Here is a 26,896-nt window from a genome sequence, read left to right as displayed (position 1 = left end):
CAGTTTGTCCCAACCTGTCCTTTATATAGAGTTTATATCCAGGAATAACTTGTCCCACTGGTTCTCACTATTCCACCAGGTTTCTGTTATGCCCACTATATCTATGTTTTCATTAGCAACCAAGCAGTCCAGTTCGCCCATCTTGGCTCAGTGGCTTCTGGAATTGGCATACAAGCACCTATTTGCTGAATCTCTTACTTGGTAGTGCTATCTTTCTTTTGGTCATTTGATCTCTTTGACCAGCTAGCACATCCTTCTGTCTGCTTTTTATTTGGTTCTATTCTGTCCCCTTCTGGTTTATCTGAAGCATTTACACCCTCACACCTTCCACCATGTGCTGAAATGGACACTGCCCCTGCTGCTGTTGGCTACCCCTCCCCCACCCCCGGAGTCATTTTAAAAGCTGCTCTGTGACCTTTTTTATTTTAAGCACCAGCAGTCTGGTTCAAGTGGAGCACATCCCTTTTGTACAGGCTTATCTTGTCCCCCAATGTATCTCAGTGCCTAACAAATCTAAACCCCTCTACCCAGCACCATGCATTGAGACCCCTCAGCTCTTCCTTTCCCACTGGCCCTGCACATGGAACAGGCAGCATTTGTGAGAATGCTACCTTGGGAGTCCTGGACTTCAGTCTGCTACCTAGTAGCTTAGATTTGGCTTCCAGGACCTCCCAACTGCGTTTCCCAACATTGTTGGTGCTGACGTGCACCACGACAGCTGACTCCTCCTCAGCACAGCCTAACAGCCTATCTAGATGCCATGTGATGTCCGCAACCTTCACACCGGGCAGGCAACATAAAACATTATTTTATTCTTTTGAAGAATAAATGGGAGGAGAGTTGGTCTTGTGGCAGCAAGCATGACTTGTCCCCTTTTCTAAGCAGGGTCCACCCTGGTTGCACATGAATGAGATACTGCATAGATGAGCACTGTAAGATATTCCCCTTAGGGGATGGAGCCACTCTGGGAAGAGCATCTGCATGCTTGCATCCAGAAGGTTCCAAGTTCCCTCCCTTGTATCTCCAAGATAGGGCTGAGAGAGATTCCTGCCTGCAGCCCTGGAGAAACTCCTGCTAGTCTTTGTAGACAATCCTGAGCTAGATGGACCAATGGTCTGTGTATATGGCAGCTTCCTATGTTCCCACCCTACCATGAAATTCTTCATTGCATAATTTCTCCTGTATTTGGTGTCTGTTCACAGATAGTTGGATTTTTTTTGGTATGAGAGTAATGCTGATAGTTTATAAGAAACGTCAAATACTTTGTGAATAACATGCACTGTGAATACAAGGTTAGTGCAACAAAATACAAGGTTCGTGCAAGTGAAAAAGGTTAATAACATAAGATGGGGAAGGTTTAGCAGAATGCATAACTGATCACAGCTAAATCCATAAAAGCTAGTATGTCATCGGAATGAATGCTTGTATCCACACACTCAGAAACGAAAACAAGCAAGCAACAAAAACCTAGTATCACCAACCTAAGTGAAGAAGTGAATAGAGAGGGACAGAATGTGGAAATACATATGCTGCTCTTTTCATTTCCCAGCCATCCAACTCTTTAGCATTTGTGCAACACTTAAGCATTGCTGTAGATTACCACAGCAGCACGGGCAAAACTGCCCGCATTATCCTGCGCTGAATGTCAGCCACCAACTATTTTTCAAGAGTTTTTCACTGATAAAGAACCGTTGCTCAAAATGCATTGGGATTTCTGAATGAATGTGTATTCTCACACCAGTGGATCTTCTCCCCCATCTCCTTTTTTCAGTTTTAATGCACCTCCTTGTCCTGCAGATCCCTTGGGCAATGACCAAAATACAGCAGAATGAACTCCTAAGAAGAAGCTGTTTATTGCCTGTTGGTGACCTCTTTTCTTTTGGCCAGTATGTAGTACTTCATACCTGTCAACATGTCCCTATTTTCCCATTCAGGTCAATGAGAAAATAGGGGCATGTTGGTAGGTATGGTTCTCTCTCTCTCTCTCTCTCTCTCTCTCTCTCTCTCTCTCTCTCTCTCACTCTCACTGTGTCCAGAAATGTGTTGCAACAGCATGAAGAACCATGACCCATGACTCTGTTGCACTAACTAAAAACTTTCCCTTTATATGAAAATAGAAGCCTTAAAATGTAACTGATTGCTGTAACTTGTAATTTCCACACTTTTGTATGAGTGAAAGTGGTAAACCCTCTAATTCTCATCTTAAACCAAAAGTTGTTTTTTTAAAAATACTGTATATTATATAACAAAAGGCACCTGCCTGTCTTTCATTGATGCAATTTAATTTACCCAACTGGAGTACAGCATTCTATCTATCTATCTATCTATCTATCTATCTATCTATCTATCTATCTATCTATCTATCTATCTACCATCCAAACAACAAACCAACCAACCAATTCTTAGGATGCCTCCCTGTCTTAAGGAGGCAATCATTAGACCACTTCTGAATAAGCCTGCCTTGGATCCCTCAGAGTTACGCAACTACAGGCCTTTCTCCAACCTTCCATGGCTGGGCAAGGTGATTGAGAAGGTGGTGTCCTCCTAGCGTCAGGTGGTCTTGGAGGAAACTGATCATCTAGACCCATTTCAGACTGGCTTTTGGGCAAGCTATGGGGTGGAGACTGCCTTGATGGATGTTCTCCAATTGGGAATTGACAGAGGGAGTTGGTCATTTTGGATCTCTCAGCAGCTGTCAGTACTATTGACCATACTATCCTTCTGGAATGTCTGAGGGGATTGGGGGTGGGAGGCACTGCTTTGCAGTGGTTTTGCTCCTACCGCACGGGCAGATTCCAGATGGTGTCGCTTGGAAACTGTTGTTCTTCTAAACCTGAACTTTCCTATGGTGTTCTTCAGGGCTCCATATTGTCTCAAATGTTGCTTAACATCTACATGAAACCACTGGGGGAGATTTGGTGCAGGGTTTTATCAATATGCTGATGATACCCAAATCTAATTCTCCATGTCAACATCATCAGGAGAAGGCATAACATCCCTAAATGCCTGCCTGGAGACAGTGATGGGCTGGATGAGGGATAACAAATTGAGGCTGAATCCAGATGACGGATATACTTATTGTGCGGGGTCAGAACTCAGGAGACGATTTTGATCTGCTGGTTCTGGATGGGCTCATGCTCCCCCAGAAGGAACAGGTATGCAGTCTGGGGGTGCTTCTGGATCCAGACCTCTCACTGGTGTTCCAGGTTGAGGCAGTGGCCAGAGGTGTCTTTTATCAGCTTTGGCTGATACTCCAGCTGCGTCCATTTCTTGAGATGAACGACCTCAAAACGGTGGTACATATGCTGGTAACCTCTAGGCTGGATTACTGCAATGCACTCTGTGTGCAGCTGCCTTTGTACATAGTTCAGAAACTGTAGTTGGTCCAGAATACGGTTTCTGGGTCATCTAGGAGAGACCATATTACTGCTGTGTTGAAAGAACTACACTGGCTGCCAATATGTTTCCAGGAAAAATACAAGGTGCTGGTTATTACCTAAACAGCTTAGGCCCTGGGTATTTAAGAGAATGTCGTCTTCACCATGAGCCCCACCGCCTGTTAAGATCATCTGGAGAGGTTCGTCTGGCGGCTACTCGGGAATGGGCCTTCTCTATTGCTGCCCCTGGACTTTGGAATGCACTCCCTGTTGAAATAAAAGCCTCCCCATCTCTGGCAACTTTTAAAAAGGCACTGAGGACACATTTAGTCACCCAGGGCTTTAATTAGATTCATGGTTTTAAATTGTTAAGGTTGGTTTTAGATGATTGTAATGTTAATGATTGTATTGTTTAAATTATTTTAATTTTTTAATGGATTTAGTTTTGATTTTTATTGTTTTGTTTTTATTTTGATGTAAACAACCCTGAGCCAGTTTTGGAAGGGCAGTATATTTATTAAATAAATAAATAAATAAACAATTTTATACTGCCTGATATGAACATCTCTAGGCGGTATACAAAATTTAAGATATTAAAAAATCAGATTAAATTACATGAAGCATAATGTATAAAATGCTGTTTATACAACAGTATAAAACAAATTAAAATTGTTAAAATTAATTCTAATTAAAAGCTTGCGAGAACAAGGGATTTATGCTATATGCCAAGAGTAGTCTGTCTACTCTTGAAATTAGAGCACTCAATGCCTTCTCATGATTTCTCACATGGCTCTTACATAAGGAGATATTGTGAGATAAGGTTTATTAGGAAGTGAAGTGTACATGTGGCCCTCATTATCTGTGGTCCCGGCACCCACAGTTTTGTATATCTGTGATTGAGTCATACGGTTTTGCATAGCCACGACTGAGTCATAGGGATCCAGTTCATCCGTGGGGCAAAATAAGGTTATTTTCACCTAAGCACAGTTCTTGAATGGCTGGAAATGACTTCTGATGTCATTTCCTGCCACCATTTTGTAATGCTAAGCCATTTTCTGCAAGGGGAAAAAACCCCTAAAAAAAAAAAAGAACAAAAATCGGAGGATTTGTAAGTTTGGGTGGGCATTGCTGGAGAGCAAAGTACTATGATTATTTCTGTTTCCCCTTGCTTTTTCTTGTGATTTTCAGCACATTTCTGTGTGATTAGCAACCTACCCCACCATTCCCCATAGGGTTAAGGTCTCTTTATTTGTGGTTTCATGTTATCTGCAGAAATAGGTGGAAACAGAACCCCCACGAATAAAGAGGGCCTCCTGTATTGAAAAGAAGATGGCAACTCATTCAGGCTTGCAGAATTTCTGGTTTTTGCATTCTTTCAACAATTACTGGGATCACAGAATGCACATAGCATCAGTTTCCATGTCTGAAACTGTAATGGCCAAGGTATTTTTTTTAAAAAAACCTCAGGACTGATACACAAGATGCACATGACTGTCCATTGCAGGAGAAATCTCAGTTATATCGTAACAAGGCTATTTGAAGCCCTTGTCAAGTGATTGGGTGATGCCCAACAAAACTAGAATTACATTATGAAGCCATGCAAACAAGCCCACAGAAGTTACTAGTGCACCTGCCTATCTGCATGTCCCATCAATAGATTGAAAGTTTACAAAACTGTACAGATCATACTAGAGAGAATCTAGTCTCTAAGAGTCAAAACCGACTTGATGGCACTTAATCAATCAAATCACTGTTTACAAAAGTTTCCCTGCCTGGTTGCCTGGAAACAGTGCAGCTTAATACTGCAGGTTTTTTTAGCAATTGGCTAATGAGACAGGATTGCCATAGGTTTGTAAGAGGTCCTGTATAAAACATGGCATGCATTGTTGCTTTTGCTTTCTGGAGTCTTCATCAACATAAACTTCCCTTTTGATATAGGAAACATCTGTTGGAAAATTCAAACCTCAGGTTACAAATTTATAACCTTTGGGTGGACAGAAGTTCACAGTTTTTGCACTCTACTGTCCAGGAAGAGGGACTGGAAAGATTTCAGTTGATTAGAAAAAGAGTCCAGTAACAGAAATTCAGGCCACCTTTGGACATCACACGAAACTGCAGACAGCCACGCCAAAGGTTGGAGTTTGTGCTCATCTGCATGTGGGAAAGTGACCTGAGGTTCCCAGCCACAAGCCTGAATGTGCACCCTTGGTTGCTCTTTGGTTTTGCAGGTGATAACTGCAGTTAGAAGGCAGAGCCATGTCATCCGAAGGCTGCTGCTGCTTGGAACTGAAGTTGAGGGTAGGAAGCTCCTCCCTCTCTCCATTCCTGACTGGCTGCTGCAGCTGTCCTCCCTGAGAAGGAGGAATCCTGTGGAGGAAGCCTGTACAGCCAAAATGGACTCCCAAGCTTCATTGCTGTTATTTCAGGGGGAGTGTAACCCCCTCCAGAACAGGCAAATCTAAACCATCTCTTGGGTCTTGATCCCCCCAAATCAGTACCTTGTTTGGATTCAATTTCAGTTTGTTATCCCTTATCTTGCCCATTACTTCCTCAAGGGAGACATTTCAGGACATTATACCACTTCCTGATGAAGTTGATAGGGAGAAATAGATTTGGGTGTTATCAGCATATTGATAACACCCTGCACCAACTCTCCTGATGATCTCTCCTGGCAGTTTTATGTAGATATTAAAGAGCACTGGAGACAGTATGGACTCTTGTGGAACACAATACAGTAACTCTCACTTCACGGAGCAATAATCTCCAAGTAACACCATCTGGAATCTACCCAAGAGGCAGGAACAGAACCACTGCAAAACAGTGCTACCTCTTACCACTTCCGTCAGGCGACCCAGAAGGATACCATCCTGAGCTGATGGTATCAAAAGCCACCAAGAGACCCAAAAGGATCAGCAGAGTCATACTCCCTCTGCCAATACCTAATTGGAGATCATCCATCAGGCCAACCAAGGCAGTCTCAACCCCATAGCCCACCCAGTTTGAAATGGGTCTAGATAATCTGTTTCCTCTGGGACTGTCTGGAGGAACTGCCCAACCATGGGAGATTAGAGACAGGCCTATGTTTGCCTAACTCTGAAGGTTCCAATGTAACTTTTTTCTAGTATGGTCTAATGATAGCCTCCTTAAGTCATAGCATCCTTAGGATAAGGAGGCATCCTACCCTCCATCATAGAAGTATTTATGATGTTTACCAGACCCTCTCAGACAATCTATGTTCTGGAGAGGACAGCTGGTCTTGTGGTATCTAGCATGACCTGTCCTACCCTGGTTGCATATGAATGGGAGACTTGATGTGTGAGCACTGCAAGATATTCCCCTCAGGTGATGGAGCTTCTCTGGGAAAAGCAGAAGGTTTCAAGTTGCCTCCCTGGCTTCTCCAAGTTAGGGCTGAGAGAGATTCCTGCCTGCAACCTTGGAGAAGCCACTGCCAGTCTGTGAAGATAATACTGAGCTAGATAGACCAATGGTCTGATTCAGTATATGGCAGCTTCCTATGTTCCTATGTGATTCCTGTCTTCCTATGTTCCTATCTGATTGTTAGATACAATATGCCAAGTTGGGCAAGAGTCAAGAGAGCACACAGTCCAAAACAGCTTGTCCACATCCTCAGGAGTCACAAAATGAAAGTGATCTAGTCTGACCACATAAGAGTAGTTGCTGGATACCTCCATAACAGACTTTGCTCTAATTGTACAATCCATTTTGAATCAAATACAAGAGATTTTGTCCATTAAAAAATAATTAAAAGCATCACTGCAGGAAACCAATGGTTCTAAATTTGGATTCAAGGGGGAGGGGGCTTGTATTAGCCCTCTCACAACCCTAGGCAACTCCACTGGACCTGAACTTGCAGAGGCTATGCGAGCAGAAAATAATTGCTTCTTTGCACAGCATATTACCAGAGCTTAGATATTAAGATGTGCTCTATGTTGTAACCTGTTGGATTTGAGTCTACTTTTTCTCCATTTGTTCTCTAGTTGTCTACATCACTGCTTCAGCTCTCAAAATTATTCAGAATACACGGGCTAATTTTTAGGTCGAAGAGGATGCGTAGGAGCACTTGTGTCTACTGCCCTAGTGAGTTTGATATTCCAAGTTTGCACCAGAGCATCAACAGAATCATCAGCAGAGCCAACCCAAAACCCTTCCAAGGCTTCTTGGAATCCCATTGGATTCAGTAACCTTCTTGGGTGGACCAACCAAATGGGTCCTTCATCCCTACAGAGGTGGGTTGTGGTTGCAAGTCCTACCTTAACCAGATGGTGTTCTATCCATGGCAATGGAGAAATAACAGGAGTCCCCACCCATGGAACACCACCCTGTAAAAGACCATATCGAGCATGTCACAAGCAATGTGTGTTGGTCCAGAGACCACCTGGGACAGGGCCATAGTTGTCATGGTTGCTATGAACTCCTGAGGCTCTCCTGACAACCCAGTCCCATCGTGAATACTGAAGTCCCCTACCACCAACAATCTGCATGACTCCGATGCCAACCGTGCAAACAGGTCCATCAGCTTAGTTAGGGAACACTAACCCTCTGAACACTTTGCACTTGGCCAGCTACAGTTAAAGAGGCATAGGGCCACTTTGCACACAAGGATATGAAGCCAATCCTGACTTTCTGATAACAGTATCTCTATGAAAAAAACATGTTTGCTGCATCCATACTGTACATTTTTTGGTGTAGAATTCCAAGATCTTAGATGTACACTTAAAAAAAAGAAAAAGTAATGTGTGAAGCTGCCCATAGAAGATCTGAAGAAGGGTTTCTTTGGTACATGAGCAGGTGAAACAGAGATAAGCCCAGAACATCAGAAGAAAATCTGCTTCCTCTTATATACGCATTCCTGATGGGATTCAGTCCTTTGTTACATTAATTTTCCAAATTAAGTAGCATTCAGATCAGCAAATATCCCTTGGAGCATTCTATTATTGTGGAAGTTTTTTGTTCTAATGGACTTTAGAAGCTGTTATTATTTCTGGTAATCAGTTTATTGGCATTCAGTGTCCCCAAAAATATGGTCTTAATTTTCTAGTACTAAAAGGCTTAGATCTTCAGAACCATTTTATTGCCTTATATTTCCCTATAATGTTCTCATTCTGAGAGTCCCAACTTGCTGTCTGCTATGTTTGTATGCTCAAAGTTATGTACTTGGGGCAATTTCTTCTTACATGAAATTCTCCCGTCTTCAAAAGGCTACACGTTTGCCTACTTGTTTTTCTTCTGATGTTGCTGATGTCAGCATTGAAACTACATTCAGCTTCCAAGTATACTCCATTTGTAGTTTCTGCATTGCTTCTCTTCCGTACTGCCGCAGACACATTTCTATTAACTACCTCTGGTTTTCTTTTGGTTGCTCCTAAAGTACAGTTCATGCTTAGACATGTACCATTTCTAGTCCTGGAATCAGGTAAATACAATATGTTTTTATGTAATGGGAGTCCATATAGATGACCAAACTATATCAAGGTGAGCCCTCTCATTCCTAAGTATCTTTGTCATTTGTATTGTGTTTCCTAAGAGGAAAGGAGAATTTTGCAACACATCAGTATGGTAAATTGTGTCGTGAAATGGCCATGTGTATGGCCTGTGAGTGCGCAGGAGTTTTGAGGATAGCAGTGGTCAGGTTTTTCTGTTTAGGAAGATGACCTAGAGCCAGCTCAGATAAACACAGCCCAGTACCTGTGATAACATCTGGGTAGCATTGAGAATGCACCCTTCTGGACGTCGTCACCTCACTGACATCACTGCACTCTTGGCATGTCTTTTAATTGCATGAGAGCGGTGTTCATTGAAATCACCCCTCTCCAAACCCCTGTTTAAACTGAAGCTGTTCTCATGCCCAGCCAACACTGGGCTAGGGAAGCCCAGTCCAGTTTTACTTGAGTGTGAGAATTGCCAGGAGCTGTGCGGTTCCCAGCAGCAGCATGGGAACAGCAAACCCACAAAGGGAGCCATGGCTGTTAGCCTGGGTTAAAGGTGCAAATGTGCCATTAGCCCAGGCTAACTGTTCGTGTGTCGATGCTGTGTATCTCTGTGCACGATCCACACACCAGCGGCCTCCCAGCCAGCGATGAAATACTCCCCATAATGCATCACATACTCACATGGTGGATAATGGGAGTTCCAGGGGCCTCCAGGCTCCCAAACCTCCCTGCTGCTGGCAGAAGCCAGTAATCGTCAGGGTGGGGCGATCCACCCACCTAGCAACAAAGAGAGGATCATCTGCGGGGGAGGTAAGCTTTTGGAGTCTTCCTCCTCTTGCCCCTTCAAGCCCTTCTCACAGATTGTGAGAAATGGCTCGGCAAATGTCTCTGAATGTCCAGATCCTACATACCAGGAAGTTATTAGCAGCTGCATGGGGGGATGTGTATGTTTGTAACGTTTGTTTGCTTGATTTGCTTACAGTTGGGGTAATTTTAAGAAGGCTGTAATTCCATGATTAGAGGCTAGTGGCATTTTCTACTATAAACCTCTATTTCCACCCATTTATAACCTGAGGGGAAATATTTCCGTGAGGATTGTTTGTAGATAGCACCATGGAGGACCTTGATAGTGCTTTTTTCTCGTGCTAAAATGGGGCGGTGGAGGAAAGGGAGAAACAAAATGTTACTTTCTGCTTAGCATGAGGTGCTTGGGGTTTTTTGTTGTTGTTGTTGTTTTCTGAGTTGGTTTTACATGCTATTTGTTCTTCTTTGGCAACACCTGATAAATGGAAAACTTCAATGCTCCAGGCGCTTGGCCTTTCATGTAAACAGTTTCCTTGTTGATATTCCACAGTTTACCCATAGTACTCACCACTTAACAGACCTACTATCTAATTCAGGAACTGCTCATTATCTTTAATGAACAGGAATGTCTTTTGCTGGATCAAATATAGGAAGAAATGTTAATGTAACTATGGAGCAGCTTTACCAAGGAGGTCTATCAGATAACATCTTTGTTGTACAGATTTAACCACCAGGCTAAGGTGTTTACAATTTTTTCCTGGCTTTTAATTTTTAGATGGACTTTCAAGTATCCTGACCGGATCTAGTGATTTTTATGCTCAGGTTGTTTACTGGACTGGTCTTGTTCTTTGTGTGTTTTGTATATTTTTAACATTTTATACTGCTTTGAGGTTTGTAAGGAAATGAGGTTAATGCATTCTATAAACAGATTTTGAAACAGTAAAAGAAACCAGTATCATCCTGGCTCTGCAGAGAAAAGTATATTGTTAATCACTCCCCATTTTTATGTGCATTGAGAAATTCAGGGTGGTGCAACAAGCTTTGGTTTCCTTTGAATAAGAGAGTGTTCAAAGTTTATGGTGGGTTTTAAACATTGCTTTGTTTCGTTTACAAATATAAAAGCAGAGCATCATGGATGCAAATAAAAACCTCTACATCAAGGACCCCAAGGTACTTAATATACAAAAGTAGAGCATCATGGATGCAAATAAAAGCCTCTACATCAAGGACCCCAAGGTGCTTCACAGCCATCTTTTGACAACAGACTCATGTGGTAGAAGTTACCAAGGTTCCAAACCATTTAGGCTTTAAGGCACTTTGATTTGTGTCCAGGAAGGAATAAGCAGCCACTGGGAAGGTGTGAAGATGGTCCTATTTAGTGCCAAATGAAGCTGCTAGATTTGCATCTGAAGTCCTCATCTTTGGTTCTAGCCTTACTACATCTCCGGTGTCACCAGGCCTTTGTCATAATTTTCATTTCCATCATTTTCACCTCACTGCTGCCTTTTAAAAACGTACAAGCCAACATTCAGACTAAGTCACGAGTAATTCCCATTGAAATTAATGGGACTTAAATTAGTCATGACTAATGTGTCTCATTGATTTCAATGGTGTTTAGTCATGCCTAATTAATCTTGATGTTGCCCACTGTGTGTAATGCATTTTAAAACGTTTTGGTGGGAAATTGGGAGATTTGCAGAGAAAGTGGCACTATTGTTCACGACATACATGGTAATGGCAAGAAAGCACTGGAAGAAGACTCCTTCCCTAGCTTGAATCCTACTTTTGGTAGAGGCTGAATTTGCATGGAACCATGAGTGTGTCTGGGGTTCCACACCCCACACCGCATTCTCCCATCCACATTCGAACATTCAGGAGAGCATTCTCTCTGTAGTCACTGAGATGGCAGAGAGGCGGGGGAGCTGACTGTGTGGGCTTCCTTCTTGCTTGAAGGGCAGCTTGCACAGCCAATCAGGGAGGGAGGGAGAGGGAGGAGTTTTCTTCCTCAACTCCAGTCTGGCTGAATGTAGCCTCCAATGCTGCATTTGGATGGCAGGGAGGCTCCCTTGACCATTGGTTTGGATAAGCTAAACCTCACTACAAACCAAGGGTTCAGATTGGAGTCTCATCAATTGTTGAGGTAGTGGCCAGAGGTGCCTTTTATCAGCTTCAGCTGATACGCCAGCTGAGTCTATTTCTTCAGATAAATGACCTCAGAACAGTAATACATTTGCTGGTCACCTCCAGACTTAATTACTGCAATGTGCTCTATGTGGGGCTACCTTTGTACATAGTCCAGAAACTGCAGTTGGTCCAGAATGTGGCAGCCAGGTTGGTCTCTGGGTCATCTTGGAGAGACCAAATCACTCCTATCTTAAAAGATCTACACTGGTTGCTGATGAGTTTCTGGGCAAAATACAAGGTTTTGGTTATAACCTATAAAGCCCTAAACAGCTTGGGCCCTGGGGACTTAAGAGAACGGCTTCTTTGCTATGAACCGCACCACCCATTGGGATCATCTGGAGAGGTTCGTCTGCAGTTGCCACTGGCTCGTCTGTTGGCTACTCAGGGATGGGCCTTCTCCATTGCTGCCTCGAGGCTTTGGAACATACTTCCTGCTGAAATAAGAGCCCTCCCATCTCTTACAACTTTCAAAAAGGCAGTCAAGACACATTTGTTCACCCAGGCTTTTAATTAGATACTGTTTTAATTGTGGTTTTGGTAGTTTTAATGTTTAATTTTAATTGTTGTAATGTTTTAATCTTTTTATCTGTTGTTTTTATTATATTGTTGAAACTGCCCAGAGACTTGCGTTTTGGGTGGTATACAAATGTGTTAAATAAATAAATAAATAAAATCAGCATGACCTCGGGTCATGCCATGGATGGGACCGCAGTTGGCTGGGTTTGGATGTAATTTTAAGGAAACCGCAGGTCGCTCCAACTCCAGTCCCCCATTACATTTGAATATGGCCACAGAGTCCTCACTCATATATTGAAGAAAAGAGTTTGGCTGACATACTGAGCAACGTTCCATCTTCCTTCTAACAGAATGTATGTGCAATTGCACAAGAGTGTAGGGAATTGCATGAATGCAGTTTCACAACTGGTGGCCATTATTTCCAGTGGCTGTCAATTTCACAGTTGTGTTTGCACAATTTCCCTCGTTTGTACAAGAGTGCTCTTGTGAAATTGCATATACATTCTGTTACAAGGCAGACAGAATGTTGTGAAGCATGTCAGCCATTATCTTGACCAAGAGAAGAGGAAGCAGCAGAGATTTGTCATAGAGAACAGAAGGAAATAATGCTCTATAGCATATTTAAGAGATAGCTACAAGCAAACCACTTTCTAGCTGTCTGTGAATAACTGAAATCATATTAATATATTTCCCAAAAGGTCTTTCAGAATACAGAAACGCATGAAAGGAAGCCTTTGAAAGGAAGCATTTGTGTGTGCAGGGCAATGGATATGTGCTACAGAACAGCATGTGATCAGTCAGCAATAAGATTTGGTTCATTTTATAGAAAATTATGACAATAAAAGTTTATATGCATTTAGAATGCACTCTGTTTTTAAGGTATGTTTTGATCCCCTTGTTTCCATCACAGATATGTTCATATCACCAATATGGCACTTGTCTTGTAAGCGCCATTATCTGATAATCATGAAACTCTCAAATGTAATATATGTCATTTGTGAGGAGGTCTTTCACTTACATTAAAAGTACTCTAAACATGTATTGGAGGGAGATGTTATGTGGCAGATGAGAAAAGTTTTGCCTCTACTTTAAATAGGTTCAGCAAGTATGGGCCCTGTTTGGTCCAAGAAAGGTTTAGCGTGCCAGATGTTGCACATGATCAGAGATGTCCTACAGCTGTTTCCCATTTGTTTTTACAGCGATCACATAAAAGCATAATAAAGGCACTTAATTTTTTTTAACGTACTCTAACATCATTGAAGGATGTTACTACATGGGACTTAATTTATTTTTTGTAGCAGTTTGTGGCAGATAATACCTATGGCAGAAAATGTGAGTGGAGGCTACAAAAGGACAGGGTTGTTCCACTCCTCTTCAGTTTCTAGAGACAAAAATGGAATTTTTTCCCTTTTGCTGCTCATGTGACTTTAAGAGGTACTTCTTGGATGAGAGATTAGTTTATCAGTGAACCTTCTGAAGTTCCTCCTCACCAGTGTGTTTTTCAACCGAAATGAGTTCCTGATTCTTACCTTGGCATCTATGCAAATCCTAGCTCCTCCAAGCACAAATTGTTCCATTGGAATGTAATGAAATGAAGGCAATGGTTGTGAAGGGAAAGGCCAGTCAAGCAGCTTAAGCTTTTCTCATGGGGCATTGGCATTTGATTCTGCTGCTGTGCCTGTCATTACCATCTGTCTGATTGCTCTTATCCCTAGATAGAGCAGGCCAGTGTTTGAGCTTAGCTTACTGGCATTCCATACTGAATTATTCTTTATTATAGCAGCTGTTTCATATAGCTGTTTGATTATAGAAACAATCTTGTAATCAGATCTTAAATGTTTTGTGACTGCCCTTGTTTTGTTTGTCCAACAGGCTTTTAGCTTGCGTCTAAGGCCTTTAGTATCAATTAATTTTGATGGAAGATCCTAATGAGAAGAGTGAGAGCCTCACTGGCCACTTCCAGTATACTTGCCCTGCAAGACTAGCTGCTAGAAACCATACAAACTGCATGCAGTTTTCTCACTTCTGGATTGATACCTGGGGCCAGGCAGTTTCCAGTCACTGACCTCCTGATCAAAAGTATTCAGCACAAGGTCCTAGAATGAATTCATTAAAAGAGCCTGCAAATCTATTTCTTGGTTCTGTAAGAGCTGTACTGTGAGATGTTATTGTTCAGAGAATCCTAGACTGTTTACTGCTACATACAAGGGCTCACACTTTCTAATTATATTTGGTTTGAAATCCTTGCTCCTAAATCCTAATTCTGTGTGGACAAATTGGGATAGTTAAATGTGGAGGGTCAGTCAGTCAGTCATTCCTGGATTGGTCCCTAGTACTGGAAAGGAAATTCTGGGCAAAGCCCTGGGGAAGGGGGCCTTAGCACAAATTAAATTCTAATCTTTTATGTGTTAAGATAAAATATAAATTTCATGTTATATTTCAGGAATTGCTTACAAGTGGATTTCCTGAATTCGTTAAAATAGTAGAAGTTGGTCCAAGAGATGGATTGCAGAATGAAAAGGTAATTTAGCAACCAGTATTGTAATGTTCCAAAGTAGACATTTTAGATCTTGAAATGTTATATTATGCCCTGAAAGTAGTGTAAGTTGCTCACATTGTTAAAGTTTCCATTTTGGCAATGTCCCTTCTTCTTCACTCGGTTTCATACACCATTTCACTAAAGGTGATAAAAATAAATGATAGTGAGTGTGATATTGGTTACGTGCAGAGAAGCCCCAATAAATCAGTGGCTTATATGGGTGTATGGACTTGGGTTTCACAGAAATGAATGTGTCTTTAATTGACTCTGAAGTCCAACCAGTGGCTTGGATCCAGTGGAGCCTTAATCTAACAGTGATGCCACTGTTTAACAGACTCCCTGCCTGAGCTGCTTGAGGTGGTCTTGGATGTGGTGTCGAGGATCCCACAGCTGTTAGTCATGGGAGACTTTAACATCCATGCTGAGGTCACCTTGTCTGGTCCAGCTCCATGTACTCCATGATGACCATGGGCTCGTCTCAACTGATTTCTGGTCCCATACACATATGGCAGGCCATACGCTTGACTTGATCTTTGGGTCAGTGGTGGACAGTGATGCTCCATGGATAGTCCAGGAGGCCTCAATCATGGATGGATTACTATCTGGTGAAGATTGAACTGAGGGTGGACCCTATACACCTCTGCAGGGGTGGGGGGACCAATAAGGATGGTTTGCCCTTGGAGGCTGAAGGATCCTAGTGGATTCCTGATGGCTCTGAGGGAGTTTTCTGCTGAGAGAGTGGATGATCCTTTTGATGCCTTGGTCTCCCTTTAGTATGAGGAGATGGGTTGGGCGATTGACATGGTTGCACCTAGGCGTCCTCTCCTGATCCACCGAGCCTAAGCGACTCCTTGGTATACAGGTGAGTTACAGACAATGAAGCAGACTGGTAGATGGCTTGAGCGCCATTGGCAGAAAACTCAAAATGAATGTGACTGAACACAGGCTAGAACCCATATTAGGGCCTACTCTAAGGTGGTGATGGCAGCGAAGAAATCCTACATTTCCACCACCATTGTGTCTGCTCAATGTTGTCCAGCGGAGCTTTTTCAAGTAGTTTGAGGTCTCCTAGGTGTGGACCCCAAAGACCATCAAACAGAACCCTCAGCAGCCCGCTGTGACCAATTTGTGTTACATTTTGCAGGTAAAATCTCTTGTATCTGTTCTGACTTAGATGCTAAGATTTTTGCGGCACTGGAACTGGATGTCACCAATGCACTGTTTGGTATTGGATGGTTTTCAGACTATGTTGCCTGAGGACATAGACAGGCTGATTGGAAGGCTGAGGCCTCCCACTTGCCTCCTTGACCCTTGTCCTTCATGGTTGGTGAAGGCTTTTAGGGGGGACTGGGTCCTTGGGTGGCAGGGGTGTTCAATGCCTCTCTAAAGCATGGGGTAGTGCCACTTCGCCTGAAGAAGGCATTCATTAGGCCCCTTGTTTAAAAAGCCCTCATTGGACCCAGATGACTTAAATAACTTTAACCAGTTTCAAACCTCACCTTCTTGGGCAAGGTGTTGGAGAGTGTGGTGGCATCTCAGTTCAAGGCAGTCCTGGATGAATCTGATTACTTAGATCCTTTCTAGTCTGGCTTCAGACCTGGATATGGGATGGAAACTGTGTTGGTTGCCCTGGTGGATGGCCTACTTCAGGAGATAGACAGAGGGAGTGTGACTCTGTTGATCCTCCTGGACCTCTCAGTGGCTTTCAGTACCATTGATCATGGTATCCTTCAGGACATAACCCTCCCTGGGTTGGGACTTGGGGGCTCCGCTCCTACCTGGAGGGTTGTACTCAGAAGGTGGTGCTGGGGGGATGCCTACTCCACCCTTTGGCCTTTGACCCATGGGGTGCCATAGGGATCTGTTCTGTCCCCCATGCTGTTTAACATCTACATAAAACCCCTGGGAGAGGTCATTCATGGGTATGGGCTGCGGTGCCATCAATAGATGACACCCATCTATCTATCTTTTAAGTCATCAGATACTCTGAACTGGGGCTTGGAGGCTGTTCTGGACTAGATGGGGGCAAACAAGCCGAAATTTAATCCAGATAAGACGGAAGTTTTCTGGCTTGGTAGAACTGATCATCTGAGTAATGAGGTAAATCTGGTCATGGATGGGGTCACACTCCCTCTGAACATCCACAGCTTGGGGGTGCTTCTGGACCCAATGTTATCCTTGGAGGCACAGGTGGTGTGCAGAAGTGCCTTTTACCAGCTATGGTTGGTATGCCAGCTGCGACCCTACTTGGAAAAGCCTGATCTAACTTCAGTCACTCATGCTTTTAGTAACATCCAGATTGGACTACTGCAATATTCTCTGTGTGGGGTTGCCCTCGAAGATGGTTTGGAAGCTTCAGCTGGTCTCCAATGTGCTGCAAGGATGCTTGTGGGCACAAATTGCTTCATGAGTGTCACACCCATCCTGTGGCAGCTTCATTGGTTGTAGGCTTCCGGTGCTAGATTCAAGGTGCTGGTCTTGTCCTTTAAAGCCTTACATGATTTGGGACCTGTCGGACTGCATTTACCCACATGAACCTGACAGGGCCCTCCGCTCATCATCCCAGGCCCTGCTCATGGCCTTGCTACTAACAGAGAACCAGTTGATGGGGACCAGAAACAGGGCCTTTTCAATTGTGGCCCCTTGGCTTTGCAACACCCTCCCTGAAGAGCTTCTTCATGCTCCCTCCCTCAGTGATTTTAAAAAACAACTAAAACACATTTTAAAAGAGGCTTTTTAATCCCCCATCTTTGGTTATATCTAGTAGGTTCTTTAGTTTTTAGTGTTGATAATTCCTAATTTTTAGCTTTTAAAATAACTTTTAATTGGAAACTTAATTCTCATTGTGATTTTAGCCTGACTTTTAACTTGTTTACTTAATTTGGTTGATTTTATTTTACATTGTATCTATTTTATTGTTGTGAGCCACCCCAAGCAGTAGTGTACTAGGGGTATAAATATTTTAAATATACATACATAGAACAGAACAGAACAGAACTTTATTATGGTCATAGGCCAATATACAAGAAATACAAACAATGCATCATGTAAATAAAATTTTAAAAAGAGAGAGAAATATATAAACTACTTATGAAATGCATTGCTAAAGATCAGATTGCGTTTTGAAGATTATAAAACAAAACCTTGCCACTATATTAATAATTTTTCATCTGGGTTAAGTAATAAAAACTTCAAATAAAAATCATCAGAGTGTCCTAAAAACTTAGACAATAAGGGGGAGATTAATCTCAAGCGGGCTTCCTTAAAAAAAATCACAATGTAAAATTGAATGTGTACAGGTCTCCACTTGGCCTGAACTGCAAGGGCAGAGGCGGGCTGGGAAAGGGATGCCCTTGAACCTGCCCTCTAAAATGGCAGATGGAAGGGCATCCATTCGGGCCAATGTCAATGCACGTCTGAATTTGGGGATAATAATAATAGAATACAGATAGCCTGCTGGCTTGAGATTAAACAATTGTGCCCCGAGATAGACTGTCTTACTGATAGAAGCAGCTTCCTCTTGCAATCCTACATCAATGATCCATCCATCCATACATACATACATACATGTCAGCAGAAGGATCTGATACTTTATGGAAAGGTGCACAGTGATTGGTGATTTCCCCTTCTAGTTGCAGTCCCCTGTAGCACACTGAACTTTGTTCTGGATGGGTCTCCAATTCCCAGGAGTGGCATTTCAAGGGGTGCTGAGTGGCAAAAGGGTGGGAAAGCTCTATTCTGTAAGGAAAATTCTGTTGAACTAGCTGGGCCGGGCACAGAGCATCTGCGCCTCTGACGCCCGCCTGGCTTCTCCTCCCCCCCATTTCTGGCCAGCTTTTAAGCTGGCCCATCCCCTCCTGCCGCCACCTCCTCTTCCTCGTGGCCCAGCCGCCGCCTCCATTATTTCTCCACATCCTGTCACTAGTCTCGCGAGACCTGCCAAACATGGGATTAGCAACAGGTACGTCTAAGAAAAATAAATACATAGACAGAAGTTCTTAGGGTCCAAGTGACACTCATGCTGCACTAGTGCTGGGGTGGCGGAGGGACAATTTTAATCAATCTCCCCTTTGCTCTGAAGCCAACTGTGCTTGCCAAAACCATGCCCATGAGGGGGACACAGCCATCATGGACATATTTTGCGGTGTCTCCATTGGCTACAGAATAAAAGGGAGATCTACTATAATAACACTATAATAACACCTACCACCCCCCACCACACCCCATCAGAGTCTTAGCATGAGTTCTGCATTAGCTTGGATGACAGCCACCACCTATTACATGAAGTTCTCTACAGTATATGCAAAGAGCCCCAGACTGGAAGTATAGATGTCTATCAAATGCTTATAATATAGAACAACTGTGTTGGTCTGCTAGAATTAAAAACAAACAAAACCCAAGCCAATGTAGGGTAATACTTTTTTTTTTAGGGCCAATGAAAATATCGCAAAGTGGCGAGCAAGCTTTCATGTTATCTCTCTCGTCATCATGCTGGATATTAACCCAAACAAAGTGGGAGAGGTACTTTGTGCAACCACTGGGCATGATAGAAAAGCTCCAAGGCCTGCTGTTTGTAGCAGTCTTAAGATGGAGTATGCAAAGTTGTTTTTTTTTTTAAATTAAGAGTATAAATAGAGAAAGATACAGAAAAGAAAGAAAAGAGAGAGAGAGAGAAATGTGGTACTTAATATCTCATGCATATTTTATACATCAATCCGGGAATCAACTGTCTGTCACATCAACATCTATCTAAACCACCACATTTAATTAAAGCCACCATTTAAAAACATCAAAGTAAAACCTCCAGTTGAGTAAATTACTATCATGATTAAACCATGATTAAACCAAAAATATTAAATACAAATTCAATTCAAATTCATGGATTCATTAGCAGAGAAAATCCAAATCTCGGGTGAGGTATCTGACCCTGAGACACATTGTATTGTATAAAAGGTTCCCAAGCAGCATAGAATTTATCCTCTGGTTTATTTTTTTGTATATGAAGTAATCCCGGCCATTGAAGAGTAGTCCCAGAGTCTAAGATACCACTCCTCTAATGTCAGTAAAATATGATTTTTCCAATAGGCAGCATAAAGAATTCTAGCAGCAGTTATCATATATAGAGATAGCTCCGTGTGTTTTGCCGAAATATAAGGTTTAGTAACATTTAACAAAAAGATCTCTGGTGCAAAGCAAAAACCTATTTTTAACATTTGCTGCATCTTACTTTGAATTAACTTCCAAAATTTCTGAACTTTAGAACATGTCCACCACATATGGTAAAAGGTTCCTGGCTGATTTGTACATTTCCAGCAATTACCAGGATATTGATTGTCTATCTTTGAGATCATCATTGGAGTAATAAGAGTATGGAAAGTTCTGTGCAGATTCAGATTGATTAGGCTTGCCTAGGTATGAAACAGATTTCAGTTTATCCTGAGGGCCACTGGGACAAAGAAACAAAAAACGCTATTCCCTCATTTTTTGGAAAACTTAAAATCTAGCAACTATTCAGTACTGTTTCCAGCACTACATGGAAAACACAGGGCATTTGCAAGGCAAAGGGCAGAAATAAAGAAAAATGTGGATGTTTTTAAATGACCAAAGCTGGAGATTAATTTTAGCTGGTGTGTAAGTAGGTAAGTAGTCAATAGGAGCCAAATTTGGTGGGGTGGTGATGTTACCTGTCATTTGAAGGGCATGTAACCTTGAAGTTTACTTCAGGTCGCAGAAAAGCCACGATCCTCTAGTTTTAAGATCCCTTTACTGAATGGCTAAATTTGACAAAGTTTTAAATTAAATAGGATAAGTCACTGTCCTTTCACAGATGGGGGGAAAATAGACAGGAAGAAGCTCCCCATACAATGTGAAAACTTTCTAATCTATACTATATAGTAGTTTTTTCATGATACTGTGGAAAGCTGCAAGAAGTCAGGGATAGCCACAGTGGATGTTGCTGGAAGATACTAGGCACATTCACACAACCGAAAGCCAGGTAGGGGAGGGTGATTGTGTGGGAGCTGGGTAGTAGGGGTGTCCATAACCTGTGGTTCAAGCACAGATCCTGTCTCCCACATGATCACTCTCCCTTCTTCCTACCTGGCTTTTGGAATTTACACAACCACAGGAAGTGCACACAGCTCTCCTACCCTGGCTGGTGGCTCCTCTGACTCTTTTTCAGGTCATGTGAATAAGGCTACTGCCTAGCAAGGAGAGTTCCAACCACGTTTTGCCATTTTGCTTGAACAAATCATCCAAAGAGAGGGAAGTTTAAAAAAAAATCCTGAACAGACACTTGCTGGGTGGCAAATTCCTTAGTGAACTAGAAGATGTATATCCTTTAAGGTGAAGGTCTAAACTAGCATGTACTATGCAGCTACATGGTTGCCCTTTTTTTTTTAAAAAAAGAGCAAGGGTAGGGATGTGCAAACAGGTTCGACAGTCTGGTATCAAACCAAACTCTGCCCAGTTTGGTACTGGACCGGTTTTGTGCACACCCTTAGCAAGGGAGGTGGCTGATCTAGATCAAGACCACAGTGGAGAGATTTTAACCTCTTGTTGCCTTCCATTCCCAATCTAGATTGGGTCTCTCCACAACTCTTATTTGACTGGGTGGGGAAAGCTCCTATTGGTCACATCAGAAATGGAATTTAGGTTGCAATTTTGTCAGGGCATGACATCGTTTTTGTTTTTGTTTGTTTTGTTTTGTCTTGGTGTGTAGGGTGCCATATTCATTGGTGGTGCTGTACTGATAATCATCAGAGTCATACTTAACTGTGGGCATTATGTCATTTGCAAGCATCATTTGCGTTGAACAGCTTTTACAGACTCATAACATTTCCTGGGCCATTTTCCAGGAAATCGTGTCTAAGAAAACATCATCTGGCCACAAGTTTTACAATATATTGAAATACCATTGGTGACTTTGTTTTTATTTTGACAGTGTTACGAATATCATTTTTGTTCTGAAATGTTTCCGCATGGCACATGATGTGTACGAAATATTTTTGTTCCTGTTCACAGACCATAGTCCCTACAGATGTCAAAATTGAGTTAATTGACCGACTTTCCAAAACAGGCTTGCCTGTCATAGAAGTGACAAGCTTTGTTTCTTCAAAATGGGTACCTCAGGTAGGTAAATAAATGATGGTTCCAAAGTTAATCTGAATGACTCAGAAAGCTCCTGTGTTCTTGCAACCTAGATACTTGCTATGAATTCCTTGCCTGACCACCACCTTTTCACTCAGCATTCCTCTACCTGCTATTTCTCAGCTTATTCACACAATCTTTTGCCAGTCCATTATCTCTCCTGCTCCACACCTTTATCCCAATTTAGATTTTAAGCTCTCTGGGAAAGAACCTAATCATTTCTACTTTCTAAATTGCTATTGGTACGAAATGTTAAATTGTAAAATAGTAGTAGTAAGAGAGCAGAACCTTGTTTGAGTCAACAGGCCATTGAGTCAGAATAAAATCATGTACATGGATCTGGACCAACAACCATGTATACATTATACATAGAATTAGGGATGTGCACATATCACAATTTGTGCACTGATTCGAAAGATGAGGTGGGGAACCTTTAAGAGCAAGGAGAGCAGGTCCTTACCTGCTCCTCTGCAGCTTGCTGCAGCAGGAAGCTATGGTGTTGCACTCCCCAGCACCCCTCGTGCTCCCCAGCACCCCTCATGTGGTGGCGGCGCAGTGGGTGGTGCTGCGGTGGCACACACATGGCCTCCACACATACTCAGTGGCCAAGTGCATGCTGCTGCCGCATCACCTGCCACACCACCACACAAGGGGTGCTGGGAAGTGCACAAGGGGTGCTGGGGAGCGTGATGCCACCGCTTCCTGCTGCAGCGAGTGCCAGAGGAGCAGGTACGGACCTGCTCTCTTCGGTCTTAAAGGTTCCCAGCTCACCTTACAAATCAGTGCATGAATCATGATTTGTGCACATCCCTACACAGAATAGGAAACTGCCTCATACCATATCAGACCATTAGTCCATCTAGCTCAGTATTGTCTACACTGACTGGCAGTGGCTCTCCAAGGTTACAGGCAGGAGTCTTGCCCAGCCCTACCTGGAGATGCCAGGGATGGCAGATGCTCTTCCACTGAGCTATGGCCCCATCTCCTAAGGGATTACATCCCCTATGGCCCCATCCCCTATGGCCTCATCCACATGCAATCCAGAATGGACCCTGCTTAGCAAATGAGACAATTCATGCTCATTATATAAGACTATCTCTCTTCATCCACCAAGCTGAAAACAGAAAAGGGCTAAGAATGATATCTGTATGTCTGGTATATTGGGTTTGCTGTACTGCTTCTTTTACTGTGAAATTAATTACCTGTAAATTGGGACTTTACATCTAGCCATGGGGACCTATTTCTGTCATGTGCACATTTAAGTATATAATATACACATGGTAGCAATGGGCCCCCATGCTGGATGTAGAGTCCCAGTTTATGGATAATTATACATTGGAAGCAGCAGCATGGAAAATGAAATGTACTAGACATCCAGATATAGGCTGACATGATGTACGGTATTTATGGATATGGAAGACATCAGTGCCACTACTGCTGAAGATCTAGAAGCATCAGGGCTGCTGAGAGAACTGGCAAGTAGCGCTATGAGCATTACCCTATATACGCCTATTCTCATGAATGGGAAAAACTGTGGCAACACTTATAGTGCTACTGCCAGTTCTCTCAGCAGCCCCATTGCTTCTGGGTTTTCAGCAGCAGTGGCACAGATTTCTTCTGCACCCATTAGTACTGTGCATCTTGTCAGGTGTTATTCTTTACCCTTTTCTGTTTTCTACTTTGCAAGTGTGGGATAGGTAGACAGAGCAATTGATGTGCATCATAATCAGTCTGGATATCAGGAACACCCAAACCACCCCTTTTGGAATGTCTTGTATTTGCACTAGCTGTGTACTAGGTCTTGGCACTTTTAAAGAGTTTGTCATCCTCATAAATGAATGTCAAGGAATATTTATGTAGAGTTTGTTAACAAAAATAAATATTTCTTGATAATTCTTCCACCAAGACCTCCTGGGCTGCTCTTTGGGAAGTCAGCAGGGGATTGGGAAGAATCCCCACCACTGCTGTCTCCGCCACTGCCACAGCCACCTCCATTGCCACCACAGCCTTCGGTACTAAAAGCAAAGTACTAAGTACCCCTTTTCTTGCCCCCTTCCCCACCTCCTCCGCCTGACTATAGGAAATGCCCTTATACTTGTAAAGGAGAATCATAGCTGGAATCCCCTTTACAAGTATATCCCCAGATCGGTTCGTACAAGTTCTTTTAGGGTTATAACTGGGCCAGGTGAATATGGTTCAAATTGAGCCAGCTCACACATCTCTAGTTGTAATTAATTGATTGATTGATTGATTGATTGATTGATCTATCTTATTTTTATACCACCTTATATGCACTTCTCTAGGTAGTGTACAAAATTTAAGATTAAAGATTAAATTACATGAAACACAATTAAAACCATACTATAAAACAGTTACTAAAATAAATTAAGATTATTAAAATTCTACTTAAAAGCTTGTGAGAACAGGAGACTTGAGGGTCTTCCTGAAAATAAACAGAGAAGGAGATGCTCTTATTTCAGCAGGGAGCATGTTCCAAAGCCCTGGGGCAGCCACAAAGAAAGCCTGGGCATGATTCTCCACCAGATGAGCTGGTGGCAACCAAGCCATTAGGGGCTTTATAGGTGATAACCAGCGCTTTGTATTTCACCCAGAAACATATTGGCAGCCAGTGCAGTTCTTTCAAAAACAGTGTTATGTGGTCCCTTCATGTTGTCCCAGAGACCAATCTGGCTGCCGCATTCTCTACCAATTGTAGTTTCCGGACTATGTACAAAGGTAGCCCCACGTAGAGCCAATTATAGTAGTCAAGCCTGGAGGTTACCAGCACATGTATCACTGTTATAAGGTCATTTACCTCTAGAAATGGACATAGCTGATGTATCAACTGAAGCTTCTAAAAAGCTCTCCTGGCCACTGCTTCAATCTGAGAAACCAGGGAGAGTTTTGGGTCCAAGAGCACTCCCAAGCTATGTACCTGAACCTTCAGGGGGAGTGTAACCCCATCCAGAATAGGCGTCTAAACTGACCCCCCACAGTCAGTACCCCCATCTTATTTGGATTCAGCTTCATTTGCTATCCCTCTTCCAGCCAATTACCACCTCCAAGCAGGCATTTAGGGAAGAGATGTCATTTCCTGATGAGGTCGACATGGAGAAGTCGATCTGGGTATCATCAGCATATTGATAATACACTGCACCAAACCTCCTGATGATCTCTCCCCTCAGTTTCATGTAGATAGATGTTAAAAAGCATTGGAGACAGTATGGAGCATTGTGGAACTCCATACTTTGGTTCTCGCTTTGCAAAGCAACAGTCTCCAAGCGTCACCATCTGGAATCTACCAGAGAGGTAGGAGCGGAACCACTGTAAAACAGTGCCACACAATCCCACCTCCCTCAGGCAGTCCAGAAGGATACCGTGGTTGATGGTATCGAAAGCCGTAGACAGATGGAAAAGGATCAGCAGAGTCACACTCCTCCTGTCAATATCCATTTGGAAATCATCCATCAGGCCGACCAAGGCAGTCTCAACTCCATAGCCCACATGAAAGCAGGTTTGAAATGGGTCTAGATAATCTGCATCATCCAAAACCAGCGGAGCTGAGAGGCCACCATTCACTCAATCACTTTGCCCAACCATGGAAAATTAGAAACAGGTCTGTAATTAGCTAACACTGAGTTAACAATTGAGGATGTTATATTGGCATTGAAAGTGGTTTTGTTTTTAACTTGTAACATCTCGTGAATGGTATTTTATTGCTTGCACAGGGACGTAGCTAGCGGAGAGGGGACCTGTGTTCACTCCTCACTCAGGCAGCCCCTCAGAGTGAGAGAAATAATGAAGACGATAAGGAGGGGTGGAACTGGGGGGACCCTCAGGAGCTTGGGGGCCCAGGTTCTTTGAACCCATCTGCTCAATTATAGCTACACCCCTGCTCTTGCATAATAAAGAGGTCTTGGTGGAAGAATTGTTCAGAGTTAATATGCGCATCACGTCACCAACTTATCAACCTATTTCTGGCTATTTCTTCAAAATAGAAGCCCTTGGCAATCCTGGAGAAGAAAATGTCCATCTTAATGGATGTATTTTTGTTTTGACCTTACCTTTGAAATATTTGGTTTATGTTTACATTCAGAATCTATACCTCAATTATCTCTTTCAAAGAAGACTCAAGCAGGGTTACATCAGAAGCAAAAGCAGTCACTAACACAGTATTAAAATAGCCATGTAGAAAGCTATATAGAGAATAGCAATAATAGTATAATCAATTTGTATAATCCAAATACAGTTGCAGACATCACGGGGCAAACAAATAAATGCAGAGAGCTGGCAAACTGATATGGCACTGGTCTGAGATGATGCTCACCTAACCTCAAAGCTGTGGGGACCATGAGATAGAACCCGAAGGACTAACCCTTTCATTCATATTTCTCAACTAATGATCTAAAAGCAATCTGCATTGTAGCATTGTTTGTTGGGCTCATAGAAAACAAAGCTCTTACACACAACTGGCAGAAGTTTGTGGCAGCCACTGGAAAACTGCTTTGAAATCCTGCTCATGGTGCCATCATGGCAATGTAGAGTGAGCTGTCTGCAGCTGCTTCTGAGGGCAGTAATTCTGAGGGCAGAATTAAGATTTTTGCCCACAGCTACTGCAGTGTTTGTAGTGGCATCCAAAGAGCGACCATGCACTTAATTTGCGTTTCCTGACCCACTGGCCATGTGGAGGAAACTGGCAAATGCAGGATTTTTCGGATGGTCACTATGCATCAGGGATCATGTCAATCGACTCTGAAATAAGCATGAGGCATTACTTCAAGGAGTGATCAGCATAATGATCTTGTTGCAGAGACGGAAATATACACCTCTCTCCTGCTCTTCATTAAGGGAACCTATTTGGAAAGGAGGAAGGTCAG

The 26,896-nt window shown here is 42.7% G+C and overlaps 1 protein-coding gene across 1 annotated transcript in view; it reads left to right on the top strand.

The window, feature by feature from the left end:
- The window catches only part of HMGCLL1 (3-hydroxymethyl-3-methylglutaryl-CoA lyase like 1), a 134,742-nt gene that overhangs the window by 15,113 nt on the left and 92,733 nt on the right, over window positions 1–26,896 (top strand). The window contains exons 2-3 of the mRNA XM_053286436.1: window positions 14,775–14,852; window positions 21,894–22,001. Of these exons, the coding sequence (XP_053142411.1) occupies window positions 14,775–14,852; window positions 21,894–22,001 (186 nt within the window). The remainder of the gene's footprint in view (window positions 1–14,774; window positions 14,853–21,893; window positions 22,002–26,896) is intronic.

The sequence above is a fragment of the Hemicordylus capensis genome, chromosome 1 (assembly GCF_027244095.1).
Source record: "Hemicordylus capensis ecotype Gifberg chromosome 1, rHemCap1.1.pri, whole genome shotgun sequence".
Classification (NCBI taxonomy): domain Eukaryota; kingdom Metazoa; phylum Chordata; class Lepidosauria; order Squamata; family Cordylidae; genus Hemicordylus; species Hemicordylus capensis.
This window is presented reverse-complemented; position numbering and strand designations above follow the sequence as displayed.